This window comes from Pimephales promelas, chromosome 5 (genome assembly GCF_988280905.1).
Source record: "Pimephales promelas chromosome 5, fPimPro1.hap1.1, whole genome shotgun sequence".
Classification (NCBI taxonomy): domain Eukaryota; kingdom Metazoa; phylum Chordata; class Actinopteri; order Cypriniformes; family Leuciscidae; genus Pimephales; species Pimephales promelas.
Window position 1 is genome coordinate 16,016,680 of NC_142773.1, and position 13,202 is coordinate 16,029,881.

Genomic DNA, 13,202 nt, shown 5'->3' on the forward strand with positions numbered 1-13,202 from the left:
TTTTTGCATCTCCTTATGTGACAGAAATGTATATACTGTAAATCTGTTACTTACTTATTTATTTATTATTTTTAATCATGATGGTTTTCACACTTTTTCACATAGACAGAGTTCGGATGTAATACTGTTGTCACACTGTGATTATTTCCCATCTCTCAACTGTCATCATTTACGTTTACACATTTACATTAGCTTTCTCTCTCTCTCCTCTAATATGTTTTAGTTTTGTTGTATTTTTCAACACTGGGAAATTTTCAGTCCTCAGGTACAGATAATCTTTTTGCACAACTGCAATGCAATCAAGCATCTCTCAAAATACTTGTTCTGTCACACTTGACCTTTACATGAGTGCATTTTTTTAAAATACTGCTTCTCTGAATTGTACCAACTTATGCAATGAAATGCTACGGTTGACATCAGAGGAATTAAAGTACGCATTTATTTTCCATTTTTTCTAATCCGTCTGATTTCTGCGGGGATTAACAGACCAATCATGAATATTGAGCGAGCGCTCATAGGTTAGAGTTGGAATCTACCACCAGGGGATGCGCAGTGATAGGTGCTGGTGACAGCTGAACGAAGAGGAGCATCATGGGAGTAATTCCTCATTTCAACGGGTTACATTGGTTCTTGTTTCCAGCCATTCAAGTATTAAAAGAGAGGCAGGGATGATTCTGCATGAACTGTAACAGACTCAAATGGACCATCAGTGAAAGGATTAAGGTAAGATGTTATAAAGTATGATGAATGTGATGACCTCTATAATATAAAATAATAATAATAAATATATTATTTTCATTATCCTCCATCACAGTTTGTATTACTACAAATAAACAATGTTACATAAATCTCATCTGTATTTTTATTTGTATCATGGTTTGCAATATCTTACTTTCTATAACTTAATTTTAGGTACTAATACATATCGGAGATCTGACCATGTATAATTACAGTTCCAAAATCAGATCACTCATCTAATAAGGAGTGATACGTCTGTATGCATCCATTGTGATATTTGTCATTATCTTCAAGAGAGTGTATCCTCGTCATGAACTTGCACTAATTTCAGATAGCTTGGTGTGGGAAATGATCTTACACTATGAAAGTATTGTTGTTACGCAAACTCTTATATGGTGTGAGTAAGAGGGATTCAAAATATATTTAATCTACTAACATGGAATCCCTGAACTCTGCTTTATCTTGTTGGCATTTTCTTGTTAAAGTTGCAGAATGGAGGAGGAGACAGAGGAGGTCTCTGGGACACATCCACTAAGGAGTGCAGAGCAACCTGGACCCTCCACTGATCTATTGAAATCCAAAGCAATAGGTTCAGCAGTTTCTGCCCTGCAATCTAAAGTCAAAGCAGTGTCCCAGCGAAGGTTAAAGGTGGCGGAAAGAGGTGATCTATTACCAGAGGATTCCACAGAAGGATCCGTGAAGAAACCCCAAGACGATGAAGTGCTTTGTCCTTGTCAAACAGAATACACTGAGCAGAGCAATAAGTCAAGCACTGTGCAAGAAGTACTGGAACCCAACTCTGGGATGCAAGGAGAAAAGGAGACTTGCAGCAAAAGTGGGAAAGGTAGCCCACCTCAAGGTGTGCCAGAATTGTCCCGTGGGCTTTGTGAAGGGTCTAGCCTGGAGAACATTGCAGTGGGTGGTGCTGGTGAACCTCAAGGTGACAATGCATCAAAGTCGATGACGTCTTCTTCCAGGAACTGGGCTCCTCCCAAGGGCTTTTGGCGAGTGGCACGACCAGAGACGCTACATCTTAATTCAGAGAGCTCCTCCACCCTGGCAACTGCAAAATATGTACCTCCCACAATTGAAGAGGGTCCAAAACGGAAGGCAAAACTAAAAACCGTGGGTGCAGTTGCAGTTCACAAGGAGTTGCAAAGGTCTGACAGCTTGGAAAGTGCTTTTCATAGGCAGATTGGAGCTGCAGATCCAGTTGGTGGGCTGTGGAAGGCAGACAGTTGGGATACTGTCTGCTCCAGAGGAGGGTCTTTGTCTGTTGCAGAGAAAGTCGAGATGAACAAGACATACCTTAACCAATATCAAGTAGAGGAAATTGAGATCACAACTTCCATGCGTCCAGAGGGACAGTATCAACCACCAAAGGAGACACACAGAGGTAAGACCTTGGCTTAAAGGATATGTCGCAACTTTCTTTCTTATGTTCAATGGTGTTTGGATCCTGATGTTTTCTTATGTTGGGTTCCGTTGATTGCCTTGTGCAGTTTTTCACTGTATCCGTGATTTAACCAGTATTAGACACTCGAGGGTCACTGAGCCAAAACTCACAGAAGGGAGGTTAGTATGATCTCTCAGAACAGATGTGGCTGCCTGTCACCATGATTACAGATGTGGGGGAAGGGTTTGGGTTAGAGTGGAGCAGTGGAGATAATAGTGTTTTAATACCGCACGACGTAGGGATAGGCTGAAATCTGACGGCTTGGTTTTCCAGAATGTTGTGTAACAGCAGGCTGAGCTCTCTGGATCAGAAGGCAACCAAATAATGGTTCAGTGTGTTGCACGTAGCACCCTTATTTTGTAAGTGAGAAATTATGTGATATTGAGTCTGGTCTTGCGGAGGATGACCAAAATTATATTAATTTGTTGCAAGTTTTAAATACTTATTCAAAGTATATACGTATCAGCTGGGTTTTTGAAATCTGTGTGCTTGAGTTTATTAATATTATTATATATATTTTTTTACAGATTTACCTCCCTACAAAGTAGATTATTGGGACTCAGCAATTATCGCAAAAGAGCCTGTGTTTAACTATAGGTAAGAGACATTGCACTCAATCAAGCACATTATTGAATACGGTTGTTCATTTGCACTTAGCTGTTGTAGACCTCTGCCAGAACACAAATCCATGTGAAAGACACATCTTTTTTTTAAGATTAAGGCATGCACATGACATGCCCTTGATAGAGATTATATAAAACAGATTTGCTCTTAGACATTCTATGTTTGTTTCGGATTTGTGGAAAGTATAGTGAAAGAGCATCAATATTGGCAGTTTAATATTCAATATTGTACACATACATGCAATTACAAGTTGTACTTTTGTAGGTTTGGATTACTGTTGACATATATCAAACATTTCGAATATTTTTTTCATTTACTCAGGTTTCAAATTCTTTTTCTGTTTTGGACAGACCTCTGATCTCCACCGCTGAAGTAACTCTCAGTCCACGTCATGAACAAGCAAAGCGTTTGTTAGAAAGAGCTCGATTCAAAGCACGTTCCCAAAACCCTAAGAGTGAAACCCCAACCTGCCTTGGTCAAAGAGAAGGCCTGTAAGTCACTTCAACAATTCCCTTCTTGTTGCCCAACATCATGGGAATCTATTTACAGTCATTAATTTTATCACTGTGGAAAAAACCAATGCAATCCTAAATCCTAAATCTAAATCCAATGCAATCTAAAGTCATTACCCATATCCTGTGATGCTCAGACATATTAATTTAAGCAATTCATTCAGAGTTGTGTTCTTGTGTTATATAATTACATACTGCATATAACACGTATTTGTCAAGCATTTTTTATTAATCAGTTTCCAGTTTACCAAAAAAGCCTCAATTAATGTACTTTAAATGAATGCTGTCTGCTTCCAGCAGGTTTGAATGACAATTATGTAACATTGTGCAGTGATGTAATAGAGATAATCAACTGATACAGACAGTGATTGCAGATCTCCAGGTGTTCTCTAAAAGCTCTTGTATCTGCTTTATAGGGAGCTCTTACCAATCAGTGTGTCATCCACCCTGCACACTGCTGTTCTTGTCACGGCTCACGAGGAAGTGATTTCACCTCTTCAGTCACCGGACGTCTGTGGAAGGAACCATGAACGTGGGGTGCGCTCGTGTCGGTATGGCCAGTCGCCCACAAGAGTGCGCTTCGAAGACGAGTCAGAAAAGGAGGCTGAGCGACGATACCTGGAGCGGGTGCGTGAACGTGGGCCAGTGGTGGTTGAGAAATCTCACTCCAGCCAACAGATAAAGGAGGATCCGGCGTACAATATTCAGGAGGAAAGCAGGGGCAAGGCAATAAACTGGGTAAACGTTGGTATACCTGTGGCCATATTAACCAAAGAGGGAGAGTGTTTGGCTGCCATGGTGCCAAAGGACGAAATGCTCAGGACATGTGAAACATGTGGAAGCTTCTTGGGTCCTGCACAGACCACAGATTGTCCTTCCAAGCCAACACAAAGTATTGTAGATTCTCGGGAGAAGGCAGTCCCTCGATGGGTCAGCCCTAGCCAATCATGTCGCCAAACCATCCAGCCGAACCTCATGGAAAGTATAACTTTCAGTGGAGGCGTCAGCCTGACAGAAACTGTTGGGCGGGGAGGTGTAGGAGGTGCAGGTGTGAGCACGTCAGGTTTTGGGAAGCTTCGAAGAAGGAGCAGGAAAGGAGAAAGCAGAGGTGAAACCAGTAATGGACCTTATGCTCGAAGTCAGGATCTATGGGCTCAGAGAAGGAACTCCAAAACCAGGTCAAGTCTGGAGGATAAATCTACTCGCTCTAAAGTTCGGAAGATGTCTGCACAAGGCACTACAGAAACCTCACCTGACCATGAGAATAAGGATCTCTCCAGCAATGTCAGGGACTCTCCTCCTCAACTCCCCATCAAATCGGCTCTAAAATCAGGTTCTAAAAGTCGTCCAACAGGGCAACGGGTGGTCAAGCTAATGCCCTCAGTTCAGTACCGTTTAATTCACCTTGACCACCAGCTGGATGGAGGCTCTCACCATGAAAACATACAACCTGATGAGCACCTCAGTGTCACTCTCAGTGCCTCCCCTCAGGTTCTTCCTGTCACCTCAGGACTAACGTCTTGCAACAGACCATCCTCTCTCAGGTATTCCTCATCTATGCTGACAACAGACCTCCAGGCTTTGACAATATGGGACTCTGCAGGTGACCCAGTCACTGGTAAGTTTACTTGAAACAAGATCTCAAAATATGACATCCCACTAGCCAACTCAAAACCACTAGTCCAGGATGTCAGACCTAACAATTTTAAGCTGAAAGCTCTTCTTTCTGTCTTCTATCAACAATGTAAATGAAGCATACAATTGAAAATTGCCCAAACAGCTAGTGAGACACTGCTCATAATGGCACTTATCCATTACCAGTACCAGCTCGACTCGGCTCGCCTCTGCTCTGCTCGACTCAACTCGCTTTTCGTTCCGTTTTCCATTGCAGACAGTACTGCCACAAATAGGACCCGGTCATCATAGCGATGCCTTTCGTTCCTCGTTGCCCTATCAATCCCTCGCTGGATCCTCTCTTCGGCAACCAAACAAAGGAAAGTCTACACCTCCTCGTTTCACCATGGCGTATTCTTCCGAGTCGCCATAATAATAGTAGTTAGTTTAGTAACTATCACTGGCCAAACTGTTTAAAAATAGCGGGGATATTCTGGATACTCCATCTGGCGTCTGTAATGATGACGCAGTGAATGGTGACTGGTCGGCATTGTTTTCACGTGACATTTTAGTATCGCCTTAGCTCGCCCCAGCTCGCTCAGAACCTTGCCGGAGGTGGTACAAAAAAAAGTACCCGAAAGCAGGTACAGGTACAACGTACACAATGGAAAACCAAACAAAGCCGAGCCGAGTCGAGTCGAGCTGGTACTGTGTAGTGGAAATGCGCCATGAATGAACAACAGATTTACAAATAACCTGATTTAGAACTGATTTATTGATTCCAACTCCAACTTATTTGTTGTGCATCAGATCATTTGGTAAGTGAGGGTGTCTGTATGGATCCCAGAAGCATTTGCTCCTGTTTCCATAGATTGCCACCCATCTTTGAGAGCTATGGGAATGTCCAAGGCAGAAGACCTGAGGGCAGAACTTCTGAGAGCAGAGCACCGAAAAGCTGAAATACATTGGGATGATAGTTTAGCTGTGTCTAGGTAAGGAACATCAGTAGAGATCCCTACTTGACCATGTGCAATGTTATCTAGGCTATGGATAATGGCAGATTTTATAGAATTTACATTTGCATCATAGTACACAAAGGTTCCTAAAGAGGTTAAACTCATCTGAAGGAGTTTCCTTAAAGGGTTTGTTCACCCAAAAATTACTCACCCCCATGCTGTACCAACCCCGTAAGACCTTCGTTCGTCTTCGGAGCACAAATGAAGATATTTTTTATTAAATTTGAGAGCCGAATCACTACCACATAGGCTCCTAAGGGAATGACACTTGACGGCGCATGCGCGAGAATTGCGATCTCCTTCAACTACTTCAGTTCAGTTCTCGCGCATGCGTCGTGGAAATCTCTTGAAGTCTCGTTTCAGGCCAACAAGGAAGAAAAGGAATAGTCGAATAAAGTCATTATTTTTGTTTGTTTTTTCGCACAAAAAGTATTCTCGTCGCTTGATAAACTTATAGTTGAGCCACTGTAGTCACATGGAATATTTAAACATTTTCTTCATTGACTTTCTGGGCCGTCAAGAGTCATTCCCTTAGGAGCCTATGTGGTAGTGATTTGGCTCTCAAATTTAATAAAAAATATCTTCATTTGTGCTCCGAAGACGAACGAAGGTCTTACGGGGTTGGTACAGCATGGGGGTGAGTAATTAATGACTTAATTTTCATTTTTGGGTTTACTAACCCTTAAAAGTTACCTTATAAATGGATGGGTTGGAAATAACTGGTAGCCCAATATGTGGTGTGACCACACCCACAATGCAACCTTACTAAATCGCTTCCATTATAATCAATGAAGTATCCATTGTCTACACTGCAAGTGTTCATTCTCCTGATGTGATGTAACATTAATAGCATTGGTAGTAGTGGTAGCATTGCATTGTGTTGCTCACTTTGTAGATACAGTACATTCGCATTTGTGCTCAGTCTGCGACCCTACCAGACTCCTTAATCTGCACCGCATTGCCGGCGGCCCCTGATTATTGTGGCTTATATTCACTGTGCTTTAAAACATCACGCTTTTACTTGATTGTGACAAACTGTGTATCATTAGAAAGATTTAAGACTCCAGCTTTGATGACCACTGTTTATGATGAAACTCGGTTGCAGTGACATTATTATATGACTAAAATCCACATTAGATCACAATCGGACGTTATTACAAATACTCAATGGTGGTTTAAACTTTTGAGTAAAAGCATAATATTAATCTTTTAAATTGTGTTATGTAGCTAGATGCTAACTGTAGCTCTAATGCTCCTGTTCCGCCGGGATAGAATTACGTTAAAATAATTCACATAAGCTCCTAAGAATATGCTTTTTTTTGTTGTTTTGTAGAAAAACTTCAAATAATATGTAGATAAATGTTTTGTAGGATTAAAGTGCTGTAGATTGGCAAGCCATCTATATTTTTCTTAATATTTGTCTTATTTATTGAGCAATTCTTCAACTGTAAACTCTCAACTGTTGTGTTGTCATATCATATATTTACCATATAGTTATTAAAACACTAGTAATTTGGTTAGAAACAGGCAACAGTTTGAATAAAAGCTTGGTCATCTTAAAGCTGTTATGTGGAAGTGGGAGTATGAGGTGGTCTGAGTTCGGGTATTAACTGTGAATCTGTGTTTGTTCAGGAAAATTAGATAAATATAAATTCAGGGGAATAAAGAAAATAAAGTAACTGGCACATGAGTTTTAGAAAATGACGTCATCAGTTCAACGAAACACATTTAGGGGATGACAGTGGTTATTATTTCCCTTATGAGCTAAAATGGGCATGCAGTATAATCGTGAACAGTGAATGCAATCAAATGAATGGCTCACAATCAGCGGTCTTTTCACGCAGTCGAAAGCTGCCTCCATGTGACACAAACAGAATTTACAGGATTAAAGAGAATTATTTTACAATAGATTACTGTAGTCAGAAATTTACATTGAAATCAATGCATCTGGTTCATTTTCTTATGAATTTCTGTTAACAGATGCTGCATCACAGTTATTTACTGCTCTTGTTTTTCTGTGAATTCACATTATAAAGTTGTCTTTATGCCACGGTAAGAAATTATATTGTTTAGTTGTACCATAATGGTGATTAGTGTTTTCTTGCATATATTAATATTTTAATTTATGATCTAGCTAAGTCAGAAGTGTGACACATTAAAACATTGTTAAAAGTATGACAAGCTAGAATATAAAATGAGCTAATTGGCTGATTTAAAGTTAGTGAAACTTTACTATTGTTAGCGTTATTTCAGCTTAAAGATTTACCGACATCTTATTTAAAATTTAAAATTTCTTGGAGAATGATATTTCACAATAGTAAAGCAGCTGCTGAGATTTATCTTTCAATCGTGACATCTTGCAACATAATCTGTTCATGCTGCACTGCATGCTGGGTATGTGGTGGTACATAGATCTTAGTACATATGCAATGTAATACAGAAATACAGTATGATACCGTAGTAAACTGTGCAGTTAGATACAAGGGAAGAAAAAATAAAACTTGTCTTGCCTTGCCTTACTGTGGAATTATTGTAGAAGTAATTAAATGCGTGCATTAAATTTACAGTTATTTCACAGTAAATTTTGAACAGTGTATTTTTACATTCTAAGAACTTGTGAAGAGCTTATAAAATGTGTAACAGAGTCAAAACAGTGCCAGAAATTACTCCGTCATACACACAAACTAATAACTAATGCATGGAGATGTGGTTCTGATGCTTGTACTAACTGTAATGGGCAAAATATATGCATTCTGTCCTTTTTAGGTGATGTCATGTCCTGTTTTTGGTTCATTTAGATGTCTATGGTTTCATGTTGTGTTCATATTTCAGTCGAACTAAAGTAGACCAAGACCCATCTTTTCAGCAGTTTGGGTCCGCTTGTTTGGTGCGCACCAGGGACCGATATTTGAACCGCACTAACAGAGCAATTGCACCAGAGCTTGTTTTAATGGAACCATACCTGTGAACAGACTCTAAGCCTTGTGGTAATAAATGGATTACTTCACAAGATAAATTGGTTGTGCTTTTATAGTCATTTAGAGCACTCGTGATTTTCTTCCCCCACTTCTTTGTGTAGGAGAACAGGGGAGCGAGAAGGGAGGCCTAAGTTATCCCTCCGTCGCTTTTTCTCAGCCATGGGACTGAACAGCATGGGCAAGCTGGTAAAGGGCAGCCGGTCCAACAGCATGGAGCACCTGTGTTCCCCAAATGCCCGCTACAGTTCTGCCTCCCCTAGCCCTACACACAGAGGCCTGGGCCCTCTGAAGAGGACCCCCTCTCTCCAGTCTCTCCACACAGTGAGTTCTCTTCTTTGTTAAAGAGTTAATTCAATAACACACAACCTTGCAATAGCATGAGAGATCATTTGGACTGTAGTTCTGGCTTTGTTTAATGAAATTGAAAAACTTATCATGTGATTTGCTGACCTTAATACATCTGCAGAATTATGTAACAACAACACACTTTGATCAGTCTGGTGGACCGAACAGAACAAACTAGAAGCAAATGTATTCTATTGGTGGAGCCAAGTTGACATTAGATTGAAATTAACTGAGGCAAATTAGAAAATGTAAATATAGGATACTAATGACTTGACACTGACAGAGCCAGCCTTGGGCAACAGACACGTTCATTGGATTTTGTTGGTATTGGTCTGCCTGATTTTTGCTATAGACTTCCGCAAACTTTTAAACAGTAGTGTCTTTATGTATTTATGTATTTATTTATTTTGGGGTAAAAAATTATATGTTTTCCTGATTCACTCTGTAATAAAAGCACTTAAATGGTTAGTTCACAAAAAAATCATTAATTATTCATCACCCTTATGTCATTCTAAAGACTTTTGTTCATCTTCAGAACACAAATGAAGATCTTTTAATGAAATTTGAGAGATTTCTGTTCCTCAATTGACACTGGAGGATTTCCACTCTGACGCTTCAAAAAGTTAATAAAGAGACTGTAAAAAATAAAAAAATCCATGTGAATAGACATATTTTATATTATTCAGCTACAAACAAAGATAAAATACTAGAAACCTGGACTTGAGTAAAAGTACAAGTGCTCTATCAAAAAAGTGACTTGAGTAGAAGTTGAAGTGCTCTTAGAGCATCACACTTAAGTAGAAGTACTAAAGTATTCAATATTTTTTGTACTTAAGTATTACAAGTAGTTTATTTTAAAATTCACAACTTAAGTACTAAAAAAAAGTACAAGTATTGTGTCATGTAATTATTAAAGAAAGCAGTCAAAAGTTTGATCTAGCAATCAAACAAGGCACTTTAGCAGGGTAAAAATTTGCTTTGGCGACCGCCAAAAAAATGTCATTGCAGGAAAACCCCTGCATGCCAACATGGCATCATGACTTTGGATACAAACATTGATTAGTGACCATAAACACCAACCAAACCTGCTTGATGCAAGAGAATGAACCTCATTGGTTCTCGCTGAAGCTCAAACGTGCTGCGTAACACGAGAATGAACCTCATTGGTTCTCGTTGAAGCTCAAACGTGCTGTGTAACACGAGAATGAACCTCATTGGTTCTCGCTGAAGCTCAAACGTGCTGCGTAACACGAGAATGAACCTCATTGGTTCTCGCTGAAGCTCAAACGTGCTGCGTAACACGAGAATGAACCTCATTGGTTCTCGTTGAAGCTCAAACGTGCTGTGTAACACGAGAATGAACCTCATTGGTTCTCGCTGAAGCTCAAACGTGCTGCGTAACACGAGAATGAACCTCATTGGTTCTCGCTGAAGCTCAAACGTGCTGCGTAACACGAGAATGAACCTCATTGGTTCTCGTTGAAGCTCAAACGTGCTGTGTAACACGAGAATGAACCTCATTGGTTCTCGCTGAAGCTCAAACGTGCTGCGTAACACGAGAATGAACCTCATTGGTTCTCGCTGAAGCTCAAACGTGCTGCGTAACACGAGAATGAACCTCATTGGTTCTCGCTGAAGCTCAAACGTGCTGCGTAACACGAGAATGAACCTCATTGGTTCTCGCTGAAGCTCAAACGTGCTGCGTAACACGAGAAATAACCTCATTGGTTCTCGCTGAAGCTCAAACGTGCTGCGTAACACGAGAATGAACCTCATTGGTTCTCGCTGAAGCTCAAACGTGCTGCGTAACACGAGAATGAACCTCATTGGTTCTCGCTGAAGCTCAAACGTGCTGCGTAACACGAGAAATAACCTCATTGGTTCTCGCTGAAGCTCAAACGTGCTGCGTAACACGAGAATGAACCTCATTGGTTCTCGCTGAAGCTCAAAGTGCTGCGTAACACGAGAATGAACCTCATTGGTTCTTGCTGAAGCTCAAACGTGCTGCGTAACACGAGAATGAACCTCATTGGTTCTCGCTGAAGCTCAAAGTGCTGCGTAACACGAGAATGAACCTCATTGGTTCTTGCTGAAGCTCAAACGTGCTGCGTAACATGAATGAACCTCATTGGTTGAAGTGAATTAGCTTAGTTTATTAAATCTGATATATGTTTATCAATGTTTATATGTGAGTAAAAGCCTAAATTAAATCTGTTCATCATATAAAGTGAATGATTCTCTTCAAAATGTGTACTGAACCGTTTAATTGATATAAATTAGTTTTACAATCTCTTAATGAACTTTTTGAAGCGTCAAAGTGGTAATTGCTTAGCGGTCAGTGGAGGGACAGAAATCTTTCATCAAAAAAAATCTTCATTTGTATTCCGAAGAAGAACAAGAGTCTTACGGGTTTGGATCGACATGAGGGTGAGTAAATGATGACAGAATTTACATTTTTACGTTTTTAAAACTATAATACCCATGTAATGTCAGAGGTTTGAACATGTTAGTAAAATCCAAGTTTATCAAAATGTCAGTTGTTGCTATTTACATATGTTTTTTTCATTAGAAAGACAGTGTTTTAAAGCTTCAGTGTTTCTCTCTGCCACCAGGAGTCTCCTTTGGCTCAGTTACGTAAAGCATCTTCTGTCCAGAGTCTACAGTCCCCGAAGAGGAAGTTTGAACGCTCCACTATATTAGGAGAGCTACTACTGCCATTGAGTTTGGCACCAAGGTGTGTAATATGATAAAATCTCTACACATTTAGTATTAAAGTCGGATATAATAATAAAGCACTGCAATATTCTGTAAAACAATGGTACATTTTGATGATTTCATGGTTACTTTAAATGCATACTTCATGCCTCAGATATGTAAACACTGATTCTGCTGTTAAACCATATTAGCAATGCCAAATTTCTGATTGGGCCGCTGATTTCTGAGTTCTAGGCAGCTTCAAAAGGAAGAGAGTATAGAAGAGGCACTACCGGATTCTCGAGGTCCACTAGGCCGGCTGGTGCAGGCCTTTCCTGATGGGACTATACTGATAGAGCTCATCAGACCTGCCAACAATAGACCCTTTGGCTTTGTTATCTCTAGGGGTAAAGGAAGACCAGACTCAGGTTAGTTCCCCCCACATTCACCTCCATGACACCCAAAACCCAAACCCTGTATAATGTATGAAAGTATTCAAAGCATTTAAACGTTTTTAATCAACATCTGTTGGTTTTTAAAGGTATATACGTGGAACGGGTCGGAGACAGTGCCACAGAAAACATCTACACTGGACTTCTTGGAGTAGGAGATGAGATTCTAGAAGTCAATGGAGAAATCGTTGCTGGACTGACCCTAGATCAGGTTACACGTCTCATGACCCGCGACAGCAAAGCCACGATCCGAATCCTTCCACATTCCTGGATCAAGCACTGATACAATTGAGCGGCTAAATACAGAGCGTGGAGTTATAAATAAAGGAAAGTTTACAAAGCGCTGACTGATATGACTTTAACACAGTACTGTTCTTCAGTCATGGATTAAGAAATCCAAAATGTTTTTTTTTTTTTGTTTTTTTTTTTTTGCAATGTTTTGTTAACGGAGCAATGCGAAATAAAACATTTAAAACGTGGGTTTTTAAAAATACTTGCCACTTGGTCTTTTTTAATAATTGTAATGATTTTCGTTGTCGATGGATGGATGGATGAATGGGAGGATGTCTATAATGAAAATGGAAGCATAATAAAGCAATAAGCTATCAACAACACAAGCATTATGCTGAGACAATACGCCAAATTAAATATATTTGTGCATGTGATATGTTAAAGCTACACTGTGTAACGCTTTTAGTTTATTCTTAGCTAAAAACACTTAGTTCTTCCAAAAATATATGTGCTCATTAATTCGTTCAAGTAATAAAGTATTC

General features: G+C 39.9%; 1 protein-coding gene across 2 annotated transcripts; it reads left to right on the top strand.

The window, feature by feature from the left end:
• Window positions 1–259: 259 nt before the first annotated feature.
• LOC120471378 (uncharacterized) lies at window positions 260–12,914 on the top strand. 2 transcript variants are annotated; one of them, XM_039661190.2, is made up of 10 exons: window positions 260–723; window positions 1,224–2,134; window positions 2,722–2,791; window positions 3,169–3,309; window positions 3,747–4,948; window positions 5,816–5,936; window positions 9,040–9,259; window positions 11,896–12,017; window positions 12,233–12,405; window positions 12,519–12,914. In XM_039661190.2, exons 2-10 carry the CDS (start codon window positions 1,231–1,233, stop codon window positions 12,710–12,712), a joined length of 3,147 nt encoding a protein of 1,048 aa, XP_039517124.2. In that variant the 5' UTR covers window positions 260–723; window positions 1,224–1,230; the 3' UTR covers window positions 12,713–12,914. The 2 variants fall into 2 exon arrangements, with proteins under 2 accessions (XP_039517124.2, XP_039517125.2); XM_039661191.2 differs by having other exon boundaries at window positions 260–2,134.
• The last annotated feature ends 288 nt before the right edge of the window (window positions 12,915–13,202 follow it).

Coding starts and splice junctions, on each gene's coding strand:
- LOC120471378 (XM_039661191.2), top strand. CDS start 1,231: ATGGAGGAGGAGACAGAGGAGGTCTCTGGGACACATCCACTAAGGAGT. Junction 5,937..9,039: donor GATAGTTTAGCTGTGTCTAG/GTAAGGAACATC, acceptor TTCTTTGTGTAG/GAGAACAGGGGAGCGAGAAG. Junction 12,406..12,518: donor TAAAGGAAGACCAGACTCAG/GTTAGTTCCCCC, acceptor TGGTTTTTAAAG/GTATATACGTGGAACGGGTC.